The sequence below is a fragment of the Molothrus ater genome, chromosome 6 (genome assembly GCF_012460135.2).
Source record: "Molothrus ater isolate BHLD 08-10-18 breed brown headed cowbird chromosome 6, BPBGC_Mater_1.1, whole genome shotgun sequence".
Lineage (NCBI taxonomy): Eukaryota > Metazoa > Chordata > Aves > Passeriformes > Icteridae > Molothrus > Molothrus ater.
This window is the reverse complement of record NC_050483.2, coordinates 32630446-32656126: the sequence shown is the minus strand read 5'-3', so window position 1 is coordinate 32656126 and position 25681 is coordinate 32630446. Positions and strand designations below refer to the sequence as shown.

At 33.2% G+C, this 25681-nt stretch overlaps 1 protein-coding gene across 2 annotated transcripts in view; it reads left to right on the top strand.

Moving 5' to 3' along the window:
* Positions 1-25681, top strand: part of CDIN1 (CDAN1 interacting nuclease 1) — a 123854-nt gene that overhangs the window by 50011 nt on the left and 48162 nt on the right. For both annotated transcript variants that reach the window (XM_036384368.2, XM_036384369.2), the window contains 5 exons: positions 1058-1137; positions 1492-1541; positions 4353-4420; positions 9512-9577; positions 11883-11988. In XM_036384368.2, the coding sequence (XP_036240261.1) occupies positions 1058-1137; positions 1492-1541; positions 4353-4420; positions 9512-9577; positions 11883-11988 (370 nt within the window). The remainder of the gene's footprint in view (positions 1-1057; positions 1138-1491; positions 1542-4352; positions 4421-9511; positions 9578-11882; positions 11989-25681) is intronic.

Sequence of the window (25681 nt, the reverse complement as noted above, 5' to 3'; positions counted from 1 at the left end):
GTGTCACAGGCTCTGTCAGTCCTTTTCACAGTGTCACCTGAGTCTTTTGATTCGTTACTGAAGACCATGACAAAGCTTTGGCTCTGAGTTGGGGCAAAACAGATGAAGAACAGGAAAAGAGTAGTTTTTCATTTTGTTTACAGGGTTGAACCACACACAGGTTAAAGGAATTAGTCTGAAGTCATGCAGGAAATCTTAGGCAAAGTGGGGAACCTTGCTAGTCTCAAACCTGATCTGCACATAAGGATTCAATGATGTAAATACACCACCAGATGAGCTCCATCAGAGGTTGTTCCCAGGACAGAGACAGGATGTGCAGAGTTCAATTTTCTCTGAGAAATTTTAAAATATTTGATGTTTTTAGAAGGTATTTTTCTAGAATAAAGTCTTTCCACTGCTATTAGTAATTAACTGGTATTTGCAACTACCCAGTCTAAACACATAGAGAGAAAACAATGCCAAGGACTGCTAAGACTGTATTTGAAAATAAACTAAAGGTATCTCCTGTTTTACATTATTTTTTCATTGTAGTATTAATATCAGTAAGTAAAAACAAATAGGTGCTAAAATTAGCTTCTTATTTCTTTTGACTTATATTTGTACATTTCAAAAAAGCAGAGAAAACCTTTTTCCAGCTCTTAAATGCTCAGAAAAATGTGTCAACAACTAACAAATTGGAATCATGAAGTCCTTAAAAAGTTTCTTAAAGGCTGTTTAGAATTTTTACATATCTTCTAATAGGACATGAAGGTTATTTTGAGTTACACTTACTGTATACTAAGCAGTTTCCTTAGAAGTATGTATGTGCTTCTAAAGCACAAACTGTCCAGTAGAACTAAGTAAATAAGGGCCTGCTTTCACCTTGGGCTGATAAAATCCTTTAATGTTTCAAGACTTTAGAGATAATTGTGTCAGAATGGGTAAGTACTTATGAATGTGTCAGTTTGTATTTGCTGGGTGGATAATTTCCAAAATCATTAAATCATCAAGGTTTTTATAAATAAAGTGTAACTGAGCTAACAGGTTTTTTGTTTGTTTTTCATTTTTATTTCTCTAGCCTCCAAAACTCTTATAAATAGCATGCTACGGGACCCTTCTCAGATTCCAGATGGAGTGCTAGCAAATCAAGTCTATCAGGTATTAATCACACTTGTTTTGTTTGGTTTGGGTTTTTTTTCCTGTGGCAATTCTGTTATCTGCCTAGCCGAGTAAAAGATTTTAAACCTCATTTAATTACTGTCATCATAAACTATCAGTGAGGTCAGAGTGCACTATAAATGGCAGTGCAATATTTGTGAGGGGAGCATTTCACTTTTTAATAGCTTGCTTTTATAGTGAATAAAAGCATGCAGTTTTTGTTTTTTGTGATTAAATCTGAACAGCATCTGATAGCCTTTTTGAGGAAAAGTAATTACTGTTTTTAAGATACTCTTTAACTATAATGGTTTTGTAGTTGCCCATCAGTATACTACTTCTCTTATTTGTCTGCAGTGTACTGTGAATGACTGTTGTTATGGACCACTGGTGGACTGCATCAAACAGTATCCTTTCCCATAAAATTTTAGGTGCACAATTGATGAGCTTAGACTGTGTGGAAGAGATGTGTCTAGCTTTAACCTGACATAAAGTTCTGCTTCACAAAACACATTTCATACTCCTCTTTTACATTCAGTCAGCTAGAGGGTCACTGCAGAGCTTTCTCTTAACTAACAAAAATCAGATGGACCATGGGAGGATGTCAGTTTGCTGGTTATACATTCATATATATGCCTCATTGAACCTCTGTGGTTTTGATTAGTTGAAATGCATATCTGGTTTTTGTTTAAGACTAAGTGACCATGCTTTGAGTGGTGGAGTTGGACTATATGATCTCTGGAGATACCTTCCAATCTCAGTTATTCTGTGATGAAATTAATAAGTTTCATACATAATGTTCAACATTATGGCTTTGCTTTGTTATGAATATGAGTTTTAACAGAAATTTTTTAAGTGCAGTTCAAGCGTGATTGACTGATTAGTACTTTTAAACTCTTATCTGATACTCCAGTGCAGTTCTTTTATTTTCTCTTATTCATAAAGGAGATTTAGCTGTAGTAAAAAACTTATATATCCTGAATGTTCGGGGATATTTTTTTGTAGTGTTGAAATAATTAATTAGAGAGCCATATGGTATGTACACTGAGGGAATTCCATGTGGCACTGAATGTTCCAGATTAAGATTATAATTTGGTAGGAATGATCACCAAGAACCCAAATCTATTTTAATAAAATCTTGCAGGAGCAGCTCTTCTGTTTCAATCTGCAGTCAAAGGAAAACTTTCAAAATCATGGTCTGCTGTCCCTGAGCAGGCTAGTGAGGCAGTTCCTTCCCAAGTCCTAGAGAATCCTTACATAAATCTCTGCATGCAGTTTGGGGGAAAATCTTGGTTTCACTGTACAGCAAGATACGAAAGCTGCAGTGATGTTTAGCTATTAATGAAAAACAGCACTTCATGTAGTTGCGATACACATGATTGTCACTCCTTAAAAATACTTTTTTTCTGCTAGAAACACTTGTGTCTACTACAGCCTTAGCCCTACCTCCATTAATTTTAACACCAGCAGGATAGAGGTCTAATTGTCTTTGTATTTTGTGCTTTTAATTGTAATTTTAGATATTCATTGAGATTATCTTCACAATTAAACAAAGTACTCTGAAAATGGATTAACCTAATAAGCCACACATTTTAAACAGTTGTTGATCACTGGTTTTCATATCCAGAATTTTAAGATTAATATTTTGTGGATGAGCAATCTGGCTGTAGTCTTATGAAAGTGCCAAGCTTAAAAATAACAAAGACACAATGTAGAATTATGAACCATTTTTAAGACTTATTTGCCTGCAGTCTAGAAAAGATTTTTATATCCTCCTGATTTTCTGGCTCAGATCGGTTGTTGAATATGCAGTGACATCAATGAGAGTAATGAAGAGTTCTTCAATTCCATTTTGGTACAGAAAAGTTTAATACTAAGCTATGTGAGTGCATTACTGTAAGTATGTTGCTGAATTAGATGTTAATTTTGAGGTGCATAAAATAGTTAAAAATCAATTTAAAGTTAAGGTTTTAAAAGCATAATGTCTTCTGAAGGATTGCATATTGATTTTAAATATAACTATCTAATTGTATATGCATGGACCAAAGTATGAAGTCAACCTCTTTGTAAATGCCAAGAGGCTATTTTTCAGTAATAGTTCAGATGCTTACGGGAAACTAGGCTGCTAGATTGCATGAGTAGAAAATGGCTTCTGATGTTATTTACAAGTTTTGCCCCATGGTCATTGCCATACATCAATAACAGGTATTATTATAGACTAAGTGTTTTTGCTTATGATGCATTGTAAATTCTGTTTGCAATATTTTTCCTACCTTTTTGCCATTCTTCATTTGTCCCTTTTGTTCTGAAATTGCTAGTAGAGTTTAACATGATACATAGTTTCAATTTTTATAAGCTGTATATACATGTGAAGTGATTCCATAGAATTATTTTTTGCTGTTCAATATGAAGGGTTCATATAAGTTAATTACTTAACTGTAATAGTAAGATGATCTGTAGTTTAAGTTTTAAGAAGTGACTTTAAACAGAATTTGGAGCTTAACTGCTTTTAACGTAAGATCTTTTATCATATTGTTCCATAGGATTTTTCTTAAAAGCTTCCAGAATAGAACTTTGACCTCCAAGAGGATGTATTAAAAATATTTAATATGGTGATTGTTTTACATATTCCAAGGAATAGGACATTGGATCAACAGGCTGTTGGTGAAGTGAAAAGGACTTCACTATAAAATATGATTTCATCTTTCCCTGACTTTAGTTCATGCTTCTGAAAAATCAATTAAAAGGATGGCTTTTTTTACAGTAAGATGTTTCAGATGAATGTATTACCTATCAATTTCAAAATATAAAGAAAGAAAACCAGTTCGTTTCATCCTTTGCTGGATTGGAGAATTGGTCACTTGTCAGTAAAGTGCAACTTTAAAGGTATTTTACTGCAGGTTTTAGGATCACACTTTCTTTTATATTTAGAAGAATAAACAGTAAAGAAAAAAATTGAAATACTGCCCTTAAATATACTGAATAGAGATGGTTAAATGGGTCTTAATTCTATAAAGTGTATGCTGTTGGTACAATAATCTGATTTTTGCAAAGTTGTGTATGCTTCTAAAAATCTCTATAAGGATTTTCAAAAATTAGAGTTCATATCACTGGGCACTTCTGAAATGCAGATGAAGGCAAAAAATTCACTTTTGATGTTTCTATGAAGTTGCTTCTTTTCCAAAGTAATCTTCTATTTCTTAACCTAAAGCTATCAGCGCTATTGGGCATGAGCACGAAGTCTTGCTGCGAGAAATGCTTTTGGAAAAAAATCTCTCTTTCATAGGTAAGAATCTGTAGCAGAGGCTGTCCAGTGAATTCTTAACTTCAGAGATGTTGGTAACTGTTTACCTACGACAAAATTCAGCCCAAATGCTCCTTATATTAGGTAGTACAGGAAGAGTAAAATATGATTGATGCTATATATGTTATCTTTTATTGATTTAGAACTGAGCAGGAACTCAGTTACCTAATACCCTATATATACAGCACATGCACAGGCTTGCAATTAATATTTTATAGAATAAGTAGTTGAAAAAAATGCTTTAATATCTGCTGCAGTATTACTTTTGGTGTCATGAGATATTAGCCATAATCCAGGCCTTATGAGATTTAGGAAGAAGCATATGAAATATTAGCTTCAGAATGCTTTATGTATTAAAGAACTGCTAGAAGATTCACTCATTTACCTTGCTGTGCAGTTTCTGCTGAATTTTTGCCCCCTGCTTCCCAATTAATGCAATTACTCTTTTTTACACTCCAATTTTTAAAGTTTTATTTTAGGGATTAATTAGTTAGGAAGTTACTTTCATTTTTTTCTTTTAGCCTGCAGTATGTTTCTTTTAGCCTGCAGTATGTTTCTTTTACATGAGTGCCATTGAAACAAAGATTAATATTCAAAGGGTCCATTCTGTAAATGTGATTGCAAACAGTGACTTCTTAAATCTTGGATTCCTTATGTGATGAGATGACAGTGAAGTGAAATGCTCTCTTCTGTTAATGGTTGAGCATTGTACTAAATTTGTGTGAATTTTGCTGGGTTTACCTGGAGCTATGATCTCTCCTGAAGCTATATCAGGTTAAGATTTTGGAAACTAAACAAATTTAAGAAGTTAGAAGGCATTATTAAACTTTTTAAGACATTTGTCCATATGATTAAGGAACAGAATTAGTGTACTCTTTTATTTTAGAGAAAAGTGAAAAAAGGAGAGGATTAATTACAAGCTTGCGAGTGACACTATGAAAATATGAAGAGGCAGATTTTCTTATTTGAGTGTAAGAGCATAGATACAGGTAATAGGCTTAAGCTGTAATTGCAGAGAAGATGGTTAAAAAAACCAAAATACCAAACAGTTCTAGGAACAATAAATGTAAAACAAACTGCCAGGAAAGGTTGTTGAATCACCTTCAATGAAAAATTCAAGGCTGGATTGACACTCATCTATCAAAGCTGGTAATGAAATCAATTCCATCACGATATGAGGGAATGGACTGGAGGACTCACTAAGGGATCCTCGACCCAACGAATTATCATTTTATTTGGCTTGTGTAAGCTTAAGAAGTATAAAAATCACATTTAAATTTTACTGTTTCATTACTTTGGATGAGCATCAATTTTTTCTTTAGAAATTAGCTCCAAGAAATTTGTGCTATCAAATTAAAACATGTAGAATGCATTAACTTACTAGAATATGAAGATAGAAATGAGAGAGCTTAATTCATTGTTCATATTCTATATATAGTGAAGTATTGTTTAGTCATGATTTAAGATATGTTAAGATTTGTATTTATTATGTCTGTGATCATGTGTCCATTTCAGGTTTTAGACATATTTGGGATATTCTTAAAACAAAAACTTTCCCAATATCTGCAAGATGAACCCTACCAAGTCTCTTGCAATACAACCTTTCCTTTCCAAAAAAACTAGTTCCAAAACTGCTTGAAGAAAACACCATAAAAACAGAAGAGATGCCAGTATTTCCCATAGGTCTAAAAATTCAGGCTTTCTCCGTAATACTTCATTCCTGTTTTGAAGAAGGCTTATGATTTACATGGCTTATGGCTTGTAATTCCATTACTTTTTAACATGTTTCAAAGAAACAGAAATTTTGCAGTTCCCATATTAGTGTACTATTCCACTGTACTGCTTCAAGAATAGTCAGGGGGTTTGTATCAGATGTGTTCACCTGAGCAACAGAGAGTCTAGTACAGGAGAGGAAAGTACAGTCACAGGACACAGTGAATATCAAGTGCCTCAGCATAGTCTTAGAGCATGAAGCAGCTTTTTAGGTTCTGGACAGAATTTGTCTGTTTCTAGAGCAGTTGGCTTTCAAAGCCTACAGATCAGAAGTAATACCTTCAGAGTCACCCTGGAATTGACTGGAAACCTATACACACTAATGGGAGTTACATTTTATTAATCCACTCTTCATAAGAAGTGCTTCATATACCATGTCCTCTCTTCAGCAAAAACACAGCTCTCCAGTCTTTATCACTTGGCCTGCCTGAGATTAAAGTGATCAATAGAAGCATTTTATCAAAATAGGCTCACAGCTTCACATGCCATACTGAAATGGCAGGAGCTTCTAAGTTCTGTATAGAAATTTTATTTTTGTACCTTTACCATGAATATGTTAGGAAGGCTTTTAGATATATGGGGAGGTATTGAGCTCTATCCTCCTTTGGTTTCCACCAGTGGATATAAATCATGAAATCTGATCAGTGTTTTCTGCTGTAATCTTAAATTTGCAGTTGTAGCTCATTCATGCATCAGCAGAGGAGGGTTAGTAGAAGAACAATGATGTGTTAAATGGTTCTGATTGAGTGTGACATTATGGTAAAGATGAAGCTGCAGTTTTGTTGAAAATCTAAATTAATGGGGTATCTGTTGACAAACTACTTATTAGGGCTGTTTCCACATAATTTTCAGACCTGAGGATTTATAAATGTAACTGTCAAAACTGCTGTGGGCTGGCTTTCAAGCAGTTACTGAATTATTTTTTAATCTGTGCTGGAGTTTAAAGATCTTTTGAGGTGCAGAATGCTGCCTATGTAGTTTCTGGACCAATGTGAAACATACCTGGGCTGAAAAGCTGGTACTTCTTTTTGATGGTGTTATGGTTTAAAACAAAAATTTTATGGTGATTTTGAGGAGTTTCGGTAATTATTTCTTCCCCAGAGTTATAAAGCTTTAAAACACTTGGAGAAATAGTAATGCAAAGCTCTGTTTCTGCACATGATAGATACATCAATAATAAACATGGTTTTTAATATGTTTTCCAATGTTAATCACAGTATGGAATGTTAGGAGAAACCACATGAAGACATTTAGAACCAGATATAAAACAAAAAACATGTTCTTTTCCTTGCCATGAATTAGTATGAAAAGATTTTAAAAGCATTTGGGCACCCTTGAAAAAACAATTGCTGAAGAATATTAAAAGTAATGCTGATGCAGATTCCAGTTCAGAGACCTGCCAGGTTGATCTATGAAACGTGTTTACATCTGGTTTGGTTTTCAGTAAGTTTTTTAAGGTGCATTTCCCTTATTTTGTGGTACTAGCATTTGTTAGATGTGAAAGAAAATACTGACCTTTCTATTGCTATTGCTCTTAAATGAAAAAATTTCGGCGGGACATCCTATTGTCTATGCTAGATTATTTTAAACAATTAAGAGCAGGTTGCTCTTAACTGTTACATTAAAGTTAACTAGATTTGGATAAAATTGTTTTGTTAGTTTTTTAAAATTAGGATTAAAAGATTACATAGAATATTAATTCATTTTTATATTATGGCATAAAACTTTCTATTCAGATGTTCTGTTAAATTAGAACTTTCTTCATCTTAACATCATTTGTATACTTGACAATCTAAGTTTCAAAAATTAGTCAAAAACCAAGTCTGTGTCCAAATCCTAGAAATGTTTTTCATTATCTTATCATGTGATAAGAGTAATAATCTTTTATTATGTGATAATGAAGTGCCACATTGCAAAGACTTCTATTTAGTGTAGTGTGTTTATAGTGAAGAAATGCTCTCAAAATTAAAAAAAAACAAACTATAGTACCACTCAAAAAGAATAAACACCTATTGCAGTTTACACTGACATGAATGTTCAGCTTTCCAAATTTACTTCTGTCCCAATTTCAGAATTGGTTCACTGTATAAAATACTTAAGAGTTACATTCTTCAATGAAAAAGTGGGAGGGTTTGATTTTGGCAATATTACAGTATTTTGATTTCTAAGTTAGTATGTTTTTCTTGTCATTAAAATGTTACTTGGACTCAAACTGCTGACCTTTCAGGATTTGCACAAAGTATTCAAAAACTGAGTTCTGAACATTGGCCATGAAACTACTGTCCTAACCTGATAAATGGATTGGAAATAAGCTACCCAACAGTGAGAATGGACCATTAATTTTAATCAAAGGTGATGTAGAAAGGCGAATGGGATGCATGACAATGTCAACAGCCCAGAAGGTGTTAAGGGGCTACACAGCCTTACTTGTTACTAGGTAGTGCCATTAGTTGAGCTTGGGTGAAGACAGAAAGCCATGCCTGGAATTGAATGACCAGGTCACTCCAAATTCTAATGGAGAAATGGTGTTTCAGAAATACCAATGTAATGGTATCAGAAATCAAGGACAATAGTTTAAAAATATTGAGTGGTGGCATGGGCTTTTTTACTTTCTTCTTTTATTTTTCCTTTTTTTTAAAAGGGAGCTTCTTTTCCCTTCTGCAGTTTTGTCTTGCTCATCCATTGTTATTTATTGAAATACTCAGCTTTAATATTTTTAAACAATAAAGTTGTAGACATAATGTTAGCAGAATGTCTAAATCTGTGTTCAGAAACTGGAAAAATTCTACAGAATCCAGAATGCAAAAGAAACTAAAATTACGGTTCTTCTTTACTTTAATAAATTTCTGGGAGAGAAGGCTTTTCTTGCTCTTTTTCTTTAACAATTTTATGCTAACATTAAAAATAAAACCAAGGCAGCAGTGACAGTATATCTACATTTGTGGTGCTGGTAGGATTAATCTTAACACATCCGAAGGTGGAGAGACTCTTCTTTCAATCAGTGAATATACCTCTTTATTTTGAATATTTGGAGGTTATAAAATACTGTATGACAGCTTGAATTAATGATGTTTATAATGAAGACATAAAAATGCAGGGATGACAAAGAAGCATTTTTATATCCATGCTTCAGGTTTTCTACAAAGGTTCATTTAATCTGACACAGCATTGCATGCATAAGAAAGATATGTATGACTGCATTAGTAATTCTTGCACTCTTATTTAGAATAAAATTAATTATGCTGCTGTCTACTTAATGGAATAGTTTCATAAACAGTAGTTCTTATTTTCTACGTACAGCTGAAGATCAGCTTCGTGCAAAGGGTTATGACAAAACACCAGACTTTATTTTAGAAGTGCCAATAGGTAAGTCTTTTAAAAGAATTTTTATTATTTTGTGTAGAAGTACTCATCTAAAATATTATGGCTACTTAAGCGAAGCATATTCTAGGATACTGTAAATAAGTCCCTTCAGGAGTTACCCAATCATTCTAAGAACTTCTAGTTTGAGTCAGAGAGGTTTGATCCTAAATAGTCTTTCTTCTTTAGTCTCTGCATGTTTTTATCTCATTAACAAAAAAAGGACAAAAAAACAACACTAAAAACCCCCAAATCCCTGCTCCCAATAATGTAATCTACCCACTACCCTTCTGAAATAAACTCTGAAATAGCTATAAATGTCTTTTAATTCTAGATCAAATCAGTTCATAGTCTTAAGATTATTACATTACACCTGTAGGTCATTGCATAAAGGTTTGTTATTGTGCAGTTATTCTTTTACCATCACTTTGCATCCAAATACAACTCTGCAGTTCTTTACTGGTTTTTAAAAGCCTGAATAGCAAGAAAGAATAAGGTAAAAAAGAAGTATAAAGGTCATGTTAAAGTTCATCTGCCTTTTCTGGTCTTGAGGCCATGTGACAGTACTTGAATATCAGCAAGGAGGGAGTATCCACAGTCTTTCTAGGTCACATGTGCCTATGCTCAGCACCCTCATAGTGAAAAAGTGGTTGCTGATGTTCAGGTGGAGCCTCCTGTGTGTAAGTTTGTACCCATTGCCACTGGTCCTGTTACTGGACACCACTGAAAAGAGCCTGCTTCCCTCTTTACCTGCTCTTCAGAAAGTTGCATACATTAGTAGCATTGCCCAGTAATGGACCATAATAAACACAGTACACACATGGTGTTAAGCGTACCCACTTTTATATTAGAAACATGAGGTTATATTCCACCTATTCAGGATCTTGATCAAAAGGAAACTAGCAAAGCAACTATTGTTTTTAATTCTTAAGAAGGGAAACCAGGGAACACCCCAAAAAATTATTTTTGTGTTATTACCCTATTAGAAAGAAGGTTAAAAATAGTAATAATTCATTTGCATATATTTGTCTCAAATTCAAATAATAACAGTGCATTGGTTCTTTCAAGTTACTGTAATCACCTGAGACTTACAGGAAATCATGTTCTGCCTGTTGTCTGAACTAAGGTATAGCAGTCCTTGGATTCTTTTCTTCATGACTGAGTACAAACCTAGGAAAGGCAGATGTTTCTTAGAAATAGCATCTGAGCTGATTTTACCTCAGCTGTTTTGTCTCCTGGGGTCTAAAGGTGTTGGGGGTGGGGAAGGATGTAGTAGTGTGGGCCTACACAAGTTAACTGGGTTACTGAGAGCTGGGCAGTGGTGGCACACAGAGCTTAGTGTGATGGCTTCATGAGTTATTTTCCCAGATTCCCTGAGTAATTTTGCAGTCTGTGGTCAATCATTTGCTGCTATAGCCTCTTGTAATCTTTCTGTGTAGTGCTTCTAGGTTTGCATGCTCTCTGAAAACCTCATTCCAAGTTAAATTTATGCTAAGGCATTATGGATATTGTACGTAACTCAAAATAACCATAACATTTTTAAAGATCTTAACAATGATACCCAACAACACCTTTTTTGGAGAAAGAATGATCTTTTAGAGTGATACTCATGATTTCTTCTGCAAAATTTCATTGCCATTAAGAGAGGACATTCCTTTTTCAAAAAAAAAAAAAGATTATTTTATTAATATTAGTAGTTCACTCCTGCAAGAAATGAGGAAAGACATGAACCAAAGCAAATACCAAAGCATAGAAACAAAATCATATTTTTTCACATAAGCCTTCTTACTCCTAACTTTTCTGATGAAGCATTATTGGTTTTACAAAAGACAGGAAGCAGACACATGTCCAGGATAAATTTCCTTCCCTTTCTTATACCTTCCATTGTGGATTGGTGGCAAGTGTCTGTCTTTAGGAGCTTATCTAACTGTTTTTATCATTCAGCAGAAATTTCCAATTTCTTATCTGACAACTTCCTTCCAGCAAAGTAAGGGTAGTAGAAGACTACAACTGCTTCTTAGTATAATCTCTTTTTTTTTACATTCTCTTTGTGTTAGAATAAATGCAGATATGTGGAACAGGGTGTAATTAACTGAAATTCATGTGATTATCTGTTTGAAGTATTTTCTGGTATTTTTTTTTTAAATGCCCTATGTACATATTTGAAAGATAAATTTTACAAATATGTAACCTGGTTGCAAGCACGAATTGTGTGGTAGATTGTGGAGTAAATAGAATGTTCCCTAACACAGTCTTACAGGCTGTTGAGTGTGATTTTCAGAGTTCAGTTTGTTTTTTGCTGTCACCCTAGCTGTGGAAGGACACATCATTCACTGGATTGAAAGCAAAGCCTCATTTGGTGACGAAAGTAGCCACCAAGCCCACTTGCAGGACCAGTTTTGGAGCTACTGGAACAGGTATATTTCTGTTCTTTTTCCTTATAGATAAATAGGATTTCATTTTAAAAAGAAGTTATTGGATAAAACTCTACTGACTCTACACATTATTAATCTGATATTTTGAATGTCATTAATTAGCATTTCAGGTTGCTGTGCTGAAATATTTATGAAAAATTTAGATCTTAATTTTTAACATGCAGCAAAAATATATGGTGATTTTACAGTGATGCTAGAGTAAGTGATGTTGGTACAGAAGTTATATGCCAGTTTTTTAATACCTAACTTAGAAGGAAGATTTTGCTGTAATGTTATGGAATATGTACAAAGTGACAAATTTGTTAAAATATTTTCCCAGTCTAACCAAGTGAGGTTTGTGTATAAAGGACATTATTGCTCATTGTCATTGTAAGTAGGACAGTACTGTTTCACAGTGGGGTTTTTTTTATGAAGTATTTCTTTTGTACATTGGAAGCAATAATTACAATTATCTTCAAGTTGAAAATGTAGTAAGTATTTGCAGTATAAGGGGGAACAAAAGTTGTGCTAGACAGAATTTTGTGGGATGTTGATGGTATTGGTGTAAAGATATTTTCTTTTAAATATGGTTAAAATGCTTCTGCTTTATTGTTCTAAAAGTCATTATTGTGTATATTTATAAATATTTCCATGGTACTAGACACCTCCTCACTAGACACCTCCTCACCTCCTCTTAAAAGAATACTAAACACAATGCTTCCTCTTCAATGCCATTTTTCTATGTATTAGAACCCTAAGCAAGATAGTGAGGCAAATTAAACCTTTAATAACAGATTTTTTTAAAACATAAATTTAGAAGTCTTCTCAGTGTCCACAAGAGACCATCAGAGGGATAGTGGAGAACATGGCACAGTTTGTGAACATGCAACAGTCTCTGTTCCAATATCAGAGACTAGTCTGGTGACCATTAGTATTTCAGCTGAATATGAAAATTGCTAGCATTACCTTTGAAGATACCTTAAAAGCAGGTTCAATAGAAAGCAGCAGAGAAAGGGAAATCAGATCTTGACAATAACATCATTAAAGTGCAGAATTATGCTCTGCAGCAACATTCTTGATTGATAGAAAAAGGACCTGCTCTTGCCTGACAATCCCAGAAAGCAGAGAGTTGGAAAGCTTGAATCAAGGTAATGGGAAACTTGGAAGGCTGTCAATTGTTGGATGATGATATTGTATTCTAGAAGAGTTGTAGAAAGTAAATTGTGAAACACTGAATGTAAAACTTAGAAAGAAATTTGAGTGCATATGATATCTAGGCAAATGGTGAGAATGGCAGGAAAGATTGTGATGCAAACATTGCTGACCTGCACGTCGGTGTAAAGGAAATGGAGCAGCTCAGGCTGGAAGAAGACCATTAGATGTACTGGAATACTTCCTGGGTGTACAGGGTGTGTTTGAAGGCATCCATTATGGTATCAGAGAAGAGCACCTCCAAGAAGTGAGTTTCAAACTGATAACTTGAGTGTAAAGATACTAAGTTGAGATGTACAAGAATGGTTGATTCTTAAATGCAGTGAATTTACATTCATATAAAGGAAACTAGAACTCTCCATAGTAAGATTAGTTACACCCTAAATCAAAACTTTTGGTTAATTATGGAAATTAGGCAGATTTCTGTGGGGTTTTTTAAAGAATAAATCCTGTTAGTTTTAATTTTGGTACTGCTTGGCCAAGCTGACAGAGCCACATCTGAAATGAGTTCTGAATTACTGTAGTTTCTAATATAATAAGAGTTGTGTTAATGAACACATGTTGACAGATTAGGTTGCATGTAGGTTAGAGAGTTAAGTTTCATTGGTCTCTGGAACTATTGATGTGAAAGAACACAGTTGTAACTGCACAAACTGTGAACCAATTTTGTATTATTTTATCAGTCTATGCAGAGGTCTCTCAAGAGACAACCAGATTCTCAGTCAATTCACTACACCTTTGTATCTCACTTCCTCTTGAAAGAGAGATTATTTGGAGAACAAGCAAGAGTTCACAATAGAGTTGATATGATGCTCAAGTAACAGTTTAGGATTTTTTAAACCTGATCCATTGGTTGAACTTAAAGCAGAAATGAAATTCAAAAGAAAACCTGTATCACCTGTTAGATGTGGAGAGAAACACAAATCTAGATACTTCGAAAGGAATGAAAGTGAGAGGATTTAGACCTTTTCTGTTCAGCTTTTTTATTGCTTATCTAAAAATTGTGAGTCAACCTGGAAAGGTTTCTGTGTTCTTTTCTCACATGTCACAGATGTAAGATGAATTTTATTCAGAATCTGACTGAAAGCTTTGAACATAGCTGGGGCTTGTTTGCTGTTATGTGTGTATTTCATTAAATCCTGTACTCTGTGCTAACTAAATCTGTGAGTGTCTTAAATTGGTCTGTACTGACAGGAAAGAAATGGCACTTTCTCATTTAACAGAACAGCTCCCTAGATGCAGTCAACCATGTCTGTTCACCTCAGTGCAGAAGAACACCTTTTTATTACTCTGAGTTCTGCAGGGACAGCTTAGCAAGGTTTTTTATGGCTCATACATCAATGGTATTGTTAAGTAATTTTCAATTGCAGTGGTGCACTGCAACCTCATCTTCAAATTAAGCTTCACATTAAAAATGTACAAAGTGTACCTTGTCAGTGGATTTGCACAATTATAATATAAGGTGTTGTTTAGATATTGAGATTTTTCAATAATAAAGAAACACATAAAAGCAAGTTTGGTCTTGCATGTTCCCAGATTGATTTTGCAGAGTTATGTTTTAGGAAAAAAAGCTATTTTATATACTGGTCAAACTTAGTATGAAGTGATTAATATACTTCCCTCAGTATGTTTATTCCTTCAGAGCGGTGGCATCCACTGAGTGGACTGTAGCTTACACTGCTACTGGGTAAACAAAGAAACTCCATGTACAAAATATAATTGCTTTGTGCACAAGTAGTAGACACCATACTTTTCATTTTTCACTGGTCTACATTGGTGTATTTGTTGTAACTATGAGAATAAAAGCTATTGAATTGTTAGTGTGACCAAAGGTAATTTGGAGAGTATGAACAGCAAGTTACACAGATTGCATTTTAAAATGGGGTCTGTGAACATGTTGTAAATTATTTTAGAGTTTAGATGGATGTTGCTGTTTCTTTTTCTTTTCTCCATAGTGTCTGATTTTATAACTTTTTTAAAATTAAATTAAAAATTGGAGTCCTAGCTGTAAAATTCTGTTAGTCAGAGCTGACAGGCATGACTACTGTTTTCTAAGGATATACAGATCATCAACACATGGTTCAAACAGTAATTAGTGGGTGCACTGTCAGTGACTTGCTGTAAGATATAAACTCAAATACAGCAATTTAAATTTTCTATCTTCTTCAAGCATGGCTAAGGCATATGTACAGTCTGGAATGTAATTTCTAAAGAGTCCCAGGAGATAGCTTGATGTCATTATTAGCTAAAGAAACTTTACTATAGGTGAGGAAAAGCATAGGAAAATGTTATATTTGACACTGTTATAAAACTAAAGGCAATTTTGCATAGTGAAAAAGAAGCATTTCATCTTCTCTTTGAATAAAAATGGTAAGTCATCTCTCTAGTAGATTCCTTCCAGCATTTGTTTTTTTTTCTAAATGTTTAGTCCTCTGCTTCTGCTTTTTTGAAAGAATAAATAAAATCAAGTTTCTCGTAAATCATTTAAAAATAATAATCACACTTTTCGGAAGCCTAAATTCATGATTCATTGTGTTGTTAAAAGGTACATTATGCTTAATCATGGGACTTCAGTTCATAGCTATAAGTCATAGTAAAATTATTAAATTATCATAGAGCCCTGTCGATTAATAAAAGGGTATTTAATTCAGATAAGTACAAACAGAAATGATGCAAAAGATTGTATTTCATAACACAAACTCAGATAATGTGTTCCTAGGTTTTTGTGAGAAAAGTTTTGCATTCAAATTCATTTAGAGTTGACAGTAAGGATGAATTCTTTGTGAGCAAAGACTGAATTAGGAGATCAGAATTACAGGCATTTTTTGCTGTTTACCTCTTTAAATTGGTTTAACAGGTTACTGTGAAGACTGTTGAAGTAAGAAGTGTTGTCTGATTGTAGTTTATAGGGGAAGAGGGAGATCTGCTGTGGGTTTGTGGATGTCTGTTCCATTAACAAGTTTAGTATTCTTCAGTTGCAGATGGTTTAAAAAATTGTTTTGGTGAGTTGGAAACCATTGTAGCAACTTGACTTGGAGGAAATCTTGGGAGTTACAGTTGTCAAGTGGCTAGGAAAACTGTTCATGCATACCCGGTATCCAAAGCAGCCCAAACATGAAGAACTGAAAGGTCATTCTTCTTCTTGAAGTATGATGGTTTGTTGACATATTTTGACACACTGGTACAATGCTGAAAGGTTTTGACCTTACTGCTACACCGAGGGACTTAGGGTTTGTTTAGCTATCTAATGCTTGTAGATTTTCACACATGCTGTGTTTTGCTATGCTCCTTTTTCTCTCCCTTCTGGCTCCACTTGAATTACTAAATTAATCTTAAACAAAATAGGATATAGATTGAAGAGCGAGTTGAAGGTGATTTTTACTGTTTAGGACTTTATATAGTAAGTTTCTTCAAAACTAATTATCTTTTTAAAGTTAATTACTATGCCAACTTGCTAACCTTAGCAGCACTGAGTAAGATATGTTTGTTTATAGACAAGAAGAGAACCAAGAGCAGTGAAAAATGCTATTTTCTACTACTTTTCTAGTAGAAAATGCAGTAGTGTACTTTGTGAAGATGATAAAATTCCATGTTTTTCTGCAAGAATAACAGATACAAGTGTAATATATGTAATGTACACACAAACACATACAGAAGCTTATCTCTGCACTTGGCAAAGTCCTGGACACATTCAGCCTATCTCCAATAGCATTTCGTATTAATTATTTTTGTCTTTATTTAATGACACATGAACAGTATAAAAATCAACATGTATCTTATGAAAAATATATTTTTTACTCCAGCTCAAAAGTAATGTTATAAGTAATGTTTAAACCTGTCATGCTCTCTTCAACTACACAATTGAAAAACAGAGCATGAAGACATTTTGACTGAGACCATGGCTTATGCATAGCATAAGTTAATTGTTTTGCTGAGTATTGTAGATTGTTTTATTTTGTATCAAAACTAATTTTTGTCAAAGCAAAGAAGGAACAGGCCATATTTTATTAATATTATCATTTGTATCTGAGTGATTGATATTAAGTATATATTTTCATGCATTGTTCTCCTTAGGTATTTTATTTCATACAGGCATGAAACTGGGATTTTCATTATAATTTAATGCTCTTATGTAAGCCTCTTTCACTACTAGATTGTTACATCCTGAACTTTAAAAATAGTAAATGAAGCAGTATATGTCTTTGTTTACGTTATCTTTCCCTTATATTTTTCTGTACTGTCTTAAATATTTTGTTGTTGCAGGAAATTCGTGTAGTTTAGATAGTGCATTTTCAGCTTCCTTCCATATTACTGCAAGGCTTCAGCTCCAGTTCTCCTGGTATTTCTCATTCAGATTAGACAAGCATCTAAGTTTATGTATGATAAGAGCTGACAGCATAGATCCTGCTATTCTTGCCAAAGGCCTGGTTGCACACACTCCACTATGTCAAATAATGTCAACCCCCCACAGACCTTACCTTTCAGAATTCCTTGTAATTTTTAATTGACATTTACATCCGACATTTTCAATGTATCTTTTAGTGTTGGTTCTTTATCTACCTACTACTAGTTAAAACCAATCCAAAGCAAAAAAAATTCCTTTCTGTGAGCTATGACATCATATATTTTTTATTTAACAAGGTCAAGTTGCTGGGCTGAAACTCAAGAATGATCAGCTCCCTCTTCCTTTTTCTAACTCTGGAGGTGCTAGTCTAATTCCTTTCAAATGACAATTGAAGAGGGTAACAGGCATCTGAAGTGAAATTTTACTCTTAGTACTAATGAACAAAGCATCAGAGTATTATTGTTACTGTGCATCACACACAGAAGGGATGCAGAGATTTCAAGGAAATTTTAAGAATACTAATAGGGACTTTCCTTTGAGTCAGGTACTTGAACATTGAAAGTGCAAATATTCATACCTGTATACATGCAAGGTATGTTAAGAGCATAATATTGTGAATGAAAGTAAAACTGGCAAGTATGTCATTTAGCTACATGTTGCAGTTGTTGTGCTTCTTTGCCTTTAGAAATCTCAAGTTTTTATTTGGGTTACAATGCTAAAAGACTAATAAATTAGTTTTACCATAATTATCCATCTACTAGAAATTAGAATGAAGGACTATAGTTGATCGTAAATGTCACAAAGCAAAAAAAGTAGAAGCAGCATTTTGTCACAAATAATGCTGCTTTTCTTCTAATTAGTTAATTTACATTTTGCAAATTAAGGGCAAGATTCAGACAGAAGATAATCTAGTAGCATATCATAGCTTTACTGACCTATATTTGTATATGCCAAATTTAAGTTAATTAGAAATGTAGATGCTGTTTGTTTTATCTGTCAAAAAGCTCATGTTAAAAAAAATATCTAGACACACTTTTTCCCCCAACATTTATCATCTAAATAATAGTCTTGCCAAGATGGCAGCCTCATAATAAACTCTTTTCAGTGGAGTGATGGGTAATGAAGCTTGCTTGTGAAGGCAGCGAAAAATGTTGTCTAGCCAAATGTGTGGATATGATGGCTAGAGAATCAGTGGACTTTCTCAGTCATCAATCTTTTTAGTAGCCTCTTACACATCTGAATATTTTGATAGATGATCTAATAATTGAGTTATCTATCTTTCTAACTATCAGAGTTGCATAAAAATTATTCTCACATGCTATTGAATATTATATATATTGAGCATCCAGTAAATTTTTCAAAAAAAGTCCAAGAGGTGGAGGAATTTTGTTTGTCTTAAACAGCCTTTAATATATTAAATGATAAATTACTATGTATAGAATACAAAACTTTATGTACTAATATAAGGAAAAAATAAATAATGTCAATAGCTGATTACAGATAGGACTCAGTAAATAAAGCATTTAAAAGTATGAGACTGGTGAGGTTAATGCACAATCGAAGTTATTTGAAGTACAAAATGAGTGGATTCGTAGTCCCTGGGCAGTTAATGGACAGGAATTACATTTCCACTCAGTTGCACAAATTCCTTGTGCCTAAATCTTGGCTCAAGGAAAAAGAAATACACTATCGTGTACCAGGTTTTTATTCAGCGTCTGTGAGAGCTCTGAGAGAGTTCCTTTTGATGAAAGATGAGACTGAAATGTATATATTGAAACTTCCTACATTTTGTTTATTCTGAGTGATTGTACAATATGGATTCCTGTTTCCAGAGCACAAGAATCTGCTTCCCTAGAACACTAATCTTGTATTAATGGAGGCACTGAGGATATTTCGATAAGTTGCATTAAGCACATCATCAGCTGTGTCTTAATAAAGCTTCGGAGTGGCAGAGCAAAATGCTTGTTGGTGTTTGTGTGTTTTTTAAAATGCTGCATTATATAATTCTTAAGTTCAAATGCATTTCTGGTCTGGTAAAAATTATTTTAACAATAAGAAATACATTGTTGCATTAAGAATATTTTTCCTGCCTCAGTACCACCAGTTTTTGTTCAATTATATACTTTTGTAGAGATTGTAAAATGTTCCTTCTTGTAAATTCTTGGAAACTGTATAATGGGGATTCATTTCTTAAATTACTTTCAGTTTTTTAGTACTTTGTTTGTTTCATAACTACTGCAAGGTATAAACAAGTATGTTTGATGAATAGTTCTCCAGGCAAAGAGGCTTTTCTTTCTCTGTTCAGAACTAGAGTGACTTTCTTGAGGATATCAAGAAGTTATTCACTCATTTCAGAATTTTAATGGAAAAGTATCAGAGGGATTTTCTTTGTAGTTACCACCTCTTTAAAGGAGTATGAGAAAGATGCATTTTAAGGACTTGCATGTTATCATCATTTGACAACACTTTGTGAAAGTATCATTGAACCTCATGGGACCTTGCCACTGCATATGGATCTGCAAATTGAACAAACCTTGGGCTGTCTCACTGGCAGTACTGAGCATGACTCTCATGCTCAGTAAGTCAAATTTTTGATGTTTATTAGTGATAATAAACATTATTTTTGATATTTATTAGTTTATTCCTAAACTAATAAATAGTTAGTTGGATAAAATTTGGGTACAGCAAGACACTAAAGTAAGGTGACTTGAGTATCAAAAATGTAAAAGTTTCCAATAAAGTTTGGCTCTGAAGTTCCACATTTGTCTTGCCATATTGCATCCCATTTGAGTAGTCTACATTTTTGTCTTCAGTAATATTTAGATTGATTTTATGCAGTTTTAAGTTACATAAGGAAGATGTTACAGAAGTATAATTTAAACCTAGAACTAAGGCATTAGAAAACAAGTTACAAAAAAAAAAGTTACATTATTCTGTTTTATTACTTGTTGAATTTTAATAGAAGAAAGCTAAAATTGCTTCTCAATGTATAAATTCATAAGCAATTAACTGGAGTTTATCAACATCAGTGTTCTGTGGCTTCTTCTGCCCTTAAGTAAATTGGCAGTTATTCTAGTTAGCATTTGTAGCATTTCTGCTAGAGAATATATCAAGCTCCTAAGCATGCACAGTGTGTTATATACAGTTACAAATATGTTTGTGTGTATACTTTATGAATGTTTAGATATTAGTGACTAAAGAGGTCTTCATTTCCCTCTCCTAATCTAAATATTAAGCATCTGTGTTCCTTCTTTTCATTTGATTAGCATGCTCTCATCCATCACTAGTCTTTGATATGAACATCAGGAAATCATGTCCTTTTATTTAAATGATAAATATGCCTTTGTCATGAATACTTACAGACATCCAAGATTTACATCTGAATTGTCAAAGTGTAACTGCAGGCTTCTCTGTTATGTGACATTATTAGTGAAATAAAGAACTTTCATTTTTTTTATGGATAAGCCTTAAATATTGGAACTGCAAGGCTAAATTAGTTGTGATGCTGCAAAAATTTTTCCTTCATCCACTGTTTTTCTAAGATGTGTTGTTTATCAACAAGAGACAATCAGCTGCATGAGAATCTCCGCAGACATTCCTATTTACATGTTCCAAACCTGTCTCTTCATGTTTCATTATTTAGGTCTGATGTCTAGTTAGCTCTTATCAAAACTAATACCATCTGAAGTACCAGGCTTCCGGTACACACACAACCAACATAAAAATTTCAGTCTCACTAATATTATTAAAGACAAGATCTCTTTAAACCTGGGCTTTGTTTCAATGTCTAGATTTTATCTTGGAGATTCATTTCAGTGAATGAGTCACTCCTGTTTCAATAGATAAAATACATCTGCAATTATATTCTGCATGTTTTTAAATTTAAAAAATAGCACAAATACAAGTGTTTAGATTAAAGCTTTGGTACCATTCTTACTATGTCTTGATGCTATTAAGGTAGAAAGAGCTACTGTATGGCCATCTTCTTATTGTTGGAATAGTACAGCAAGTTAAAATGTTTTGTAAGACAAACACCTAGATATGATTTTATAAACTATTTTATCATCTATTTGTTGCAAAATATGAATGTGTCAGTCAAATAGGTAATTGAATTTTAATTCCTACAGAAAGCTAGTCTTCCTTGAAATCTCTAGGTTTACTTACATAGGATAAAACATTTTTTCCTCCTTTTTTCTGCTCTTTCATTTATTGTATTCTGAGTATATCATGGTTGAATTCATTTCATGTTCTAAGTACTGGAATGCTGAAATTGAATCTTTGAAATTTATAGTTTTAAGATATTGCTATTTATAATCTTTAAAATTCACAAAATAGTTGAGAGTGGAATTTAGTGAGGGATCCCACAAAATAATTTAAGGGCCCATGTCAGTTTATAATTGCATATTCTGTAATGTCATATATACAATACACTGCAATAATTGGAATTTTTTCAACTTTTTTGTGTTGTTTACCTCAGAAACTTTTACAGCAATATTTCTTGTGTAGTCAATTTTTTTTTATTCCAAGCTTCTTTATATTATAAAATCATGTAGAATGAAACATATTACTTTTATATCTTTTTTTTTAAGTGCGATTTATTTTAAATTAAATAAAAGTACACATATTTCAGTCTTTCTGTAGAAGACTACTTTTGAAAGTATGTTCTCATTTACTTAGTTCAAAAGAAGAAATATCTTGGGTCCTTTTCAACCCAGCCCAACAAAGTGAAGTGGTATTTTCTGGCATACAAAGGATGCCTGTGAGTTTTTGAGACACTGAAGCTGTAACCAAACTTGAAGAAGACAATGATGGCAATGAGCTTCTGTCCAGAGTTAATCAGCTGCAGAATTTGTAAACTGCATATGTGTCAAAGTTGAAAATGTTAGCACTCTGATAGAAGCTTGAAAAGGTTAGAGCTGATAAAAGCCATCAGCAGTTAAAGAAGGTGATTTATGGGAATGTAATGACACAAAATGCCTCATTTATCACTCATATATAGATAGGTTAAGGTTTCTGTGTCATACTTTAAAAACTTGACCACTTAGAATTGTCAAAATAGGTGCTTAATTGCCCATCATACATTTCAGTTCAAATTTCCTTTGCTTGAATTTTGGTGATTTTACTGTTTGCTTCTCATCTGGTTCTTTTTAAAGTCATTCATATTTCATATTTATTTCATATTTGTTTCAAATGGTATGCTCAGTGCTCTGTTAGAACTTTTATTAGGTAAAGCTGTTGATTTGAATGCTGTCCAGATCTTTTGTTGATTTACAATTTCATTCAGCCTAACTGTAAGGAAAATAACTGAAGGTTTCGTTTTCTTCTGTTCTATACCACTAATTCTCATCAAGAGTTTACAGCTTTCTAATTCAATCCTTACATTTCCCCTCCAAACTGAAATATGAGATTTAAAAGTGAATCCATCAACTGGTTTCCAGTTCCAGTCACTTAAGTTACTGTTTATCTCCATGCAAATTAAATTGAATCCAAAACTACCAGTACTGTTAAATGATCCTAAAACAAAATAAAAATGTTAAGAAAAATGCACAGTAGTATGCTTTCCTTTTACTGACTTGATGTGAGATAGCAGCAAGCAAATCCCATAGATTTGAGACTGACTGGTTTTATTTTTAAGTGTTTACATTTTCATCATAGTGCTGTAAAAAAATTAAATGCAAACATGGATAAATACTCATTAAGGTGTTATCTATAAGACAATATTTGTAAAATAAAGCAACTACTCTAAGGATGTTGTACTCATAGTAAAATACAGGTTCAACTGCCAAAAAATTTTTTGATAATAAAGTTTCTAAAGATTTATTTTTCTTAACCTACTTACTCTTTTTAAACTATTTCATTCTCCTCTTTCCATATCTTGCACAGAAAATTCTGAACAGAATAATTTCATTTTTTAATATCAAAAAACTTACCTTTTTGTTAGCTTTCACAATTTATGGCCCCAGTTGTACAGCATTCTGTTTGTTCAGCGATGACCTTCCAGGTTCGATTTAAAAAGAAGTCGGAAGCATTTGTCATGTCTGCTCGATCTTGTCCAGAGGTACCTATTGTAATTATAAAGGACTAATAAGGTTGTTTATAATATAACAGTCTGACAACCCTAAAAAATCTTCTGGAGAGCAACTTCCCTTTTTTTTTATTTTGTCTTTCTTAAGAGAACAAAACCTCCCTTACCTTCTTGCTCTGTGTTACACTGTATCTTTTTTAAATTAGAAAGATGAGATGAGAAAGATGAGAAAGCATAAAGAACTTAAGCCTTGAAAGACTTAACTTAGTTTTAAAATATAAGCTGTATAATTTTCTCATTTGTAATTTCTTTTGGAAATACTCAGTACTAATGTATCTACAGTAGAGTTGCACCCTGTATTTAATTGGTGTATGTAGAAGTGATGATGTACTTAGAAGCACTGAATTTCTTTCACCATGTAACAAAAGAAACCCACTTATAACTGTGTTGCAAAAATATGTGATGCATTAATATGGTGGTCTCTGTTTCTTAGGGAAAAAATCCAAATTAAGACAATCCTATTTATTCTATTATAAACATTAACATACTGCTGTAAGTGGGTGTTATTATTTTTCATTATATGTCAGGTTTTTTGTATTTGACTTATGATAATTTTTCCCTTCCTATGCCTTTGTCTTGCTTCCTCTTTCCTTTTTCCTCCCCCATTTCAGCATCATCCAGCAATACCACTTCTTTTTATAGACATCTATATAAGGTAAACAAAAACCCAATGGAATTTGAATGTTTGACAGAAATGTTTACCTCTCTTGTATGGTATGTAACAACACTGGAGTATTGTCAGGCTACCATACATCATTTAAATACCCTTAGACAGCAAAGGCAAAATCTTGACAATTCAGTAATCTCATCATGTGATTTCAATAAGACTTTTTTTCATATCTACAATTGAGACAAATTTATGTTGTGTGTATTTATGGTTGTTAAACTCAAAATTGTCTCATTTCATTAATTTTTAACATTGTGCTCTCTTAATGACTATGAAGAAATGTATTAAAATGCCTTAATTATAGGGCTAGAAGAAGAGAAAGCGCAAGTCTTTTTAGCATATGATCTTTCAATTGCTCACTAAAGGATAAAGAGGGCATTCAAGCGTGGTTTAGATAACTGTCAGCAATAATAAAATGCAAGGTAGTTTGTAGAGCCTTTAAAGACCTTTCAGGGAAATAGATTTAATTAAAAAACAATAAAATGGACTTTTCATTTCAAAGAAATCCAAAATGTTATAAAATTTCAGGATGCTGCTGTATTAAGAGGAATATATGTTTCCAAGGATAAGGAAAAATTACTGAAAATACTCTGCAGACCACAAAGCAGTGATAGCTTTATTTTGTGTATGTAAATGTATGTCCTTCAGCTTTTAAATCACAGACTATGAATAGCACATTAGAGATATTTCATGTTTTCTGAACTGTGTGATTTTACTTGGTTTGGGTTCTTCTAGTTTTAGCTTTTAATGAGGGTCTTTTTTTTAAAAAAATATAAGGTGAATACTTAGCTTCTTAATGAAAAATTATGTTCTCATAATTACCCTCAGAACAATACAGTTCCTATACTGACAGAAGTTCAGTTGCCTATTTCAGAGTCTGTAGGTTACCATTCATCATAGTTCCCTGTCTTATATACTGTAGAAATACATTTTGGCGTATATTTCTGATTTCTGCTTTTCTTCTTCTCACAGAATCAAAAATCACATTTGCTAGTAATGTTTTTGGCTATGTGGTGTGTTGAAAAGTTTATTCAAGCACTTATTCTGCATTCCAACTTTTACTGCTTCTGGCAAACTAAGAGCAACTTAACTTACATGTGATCAGCAGTGGTTTATAAACAGCATTGACTGCTGTCATTTTAAAGTTTTTGAACCTTTGCTGTGCAAAAGCCTGGTGCTTTCCTGAGGAAATTTTTGTAAGTTTTTTTCCCTCACTCTGGTGCATTTACTTTAATAAGTTTTAACCAATTTGTTGTAGCCAAGTACCAAACAAATCTGTATGAAAGTTGCCTTTGTGTAGCAAGGTATTTTACAGATAAATCAACTTCACCAAAGTGCGTTTTCAGCAAATGCTAAAACTCTCTCCATTTTTTAGTTAAAATTACTG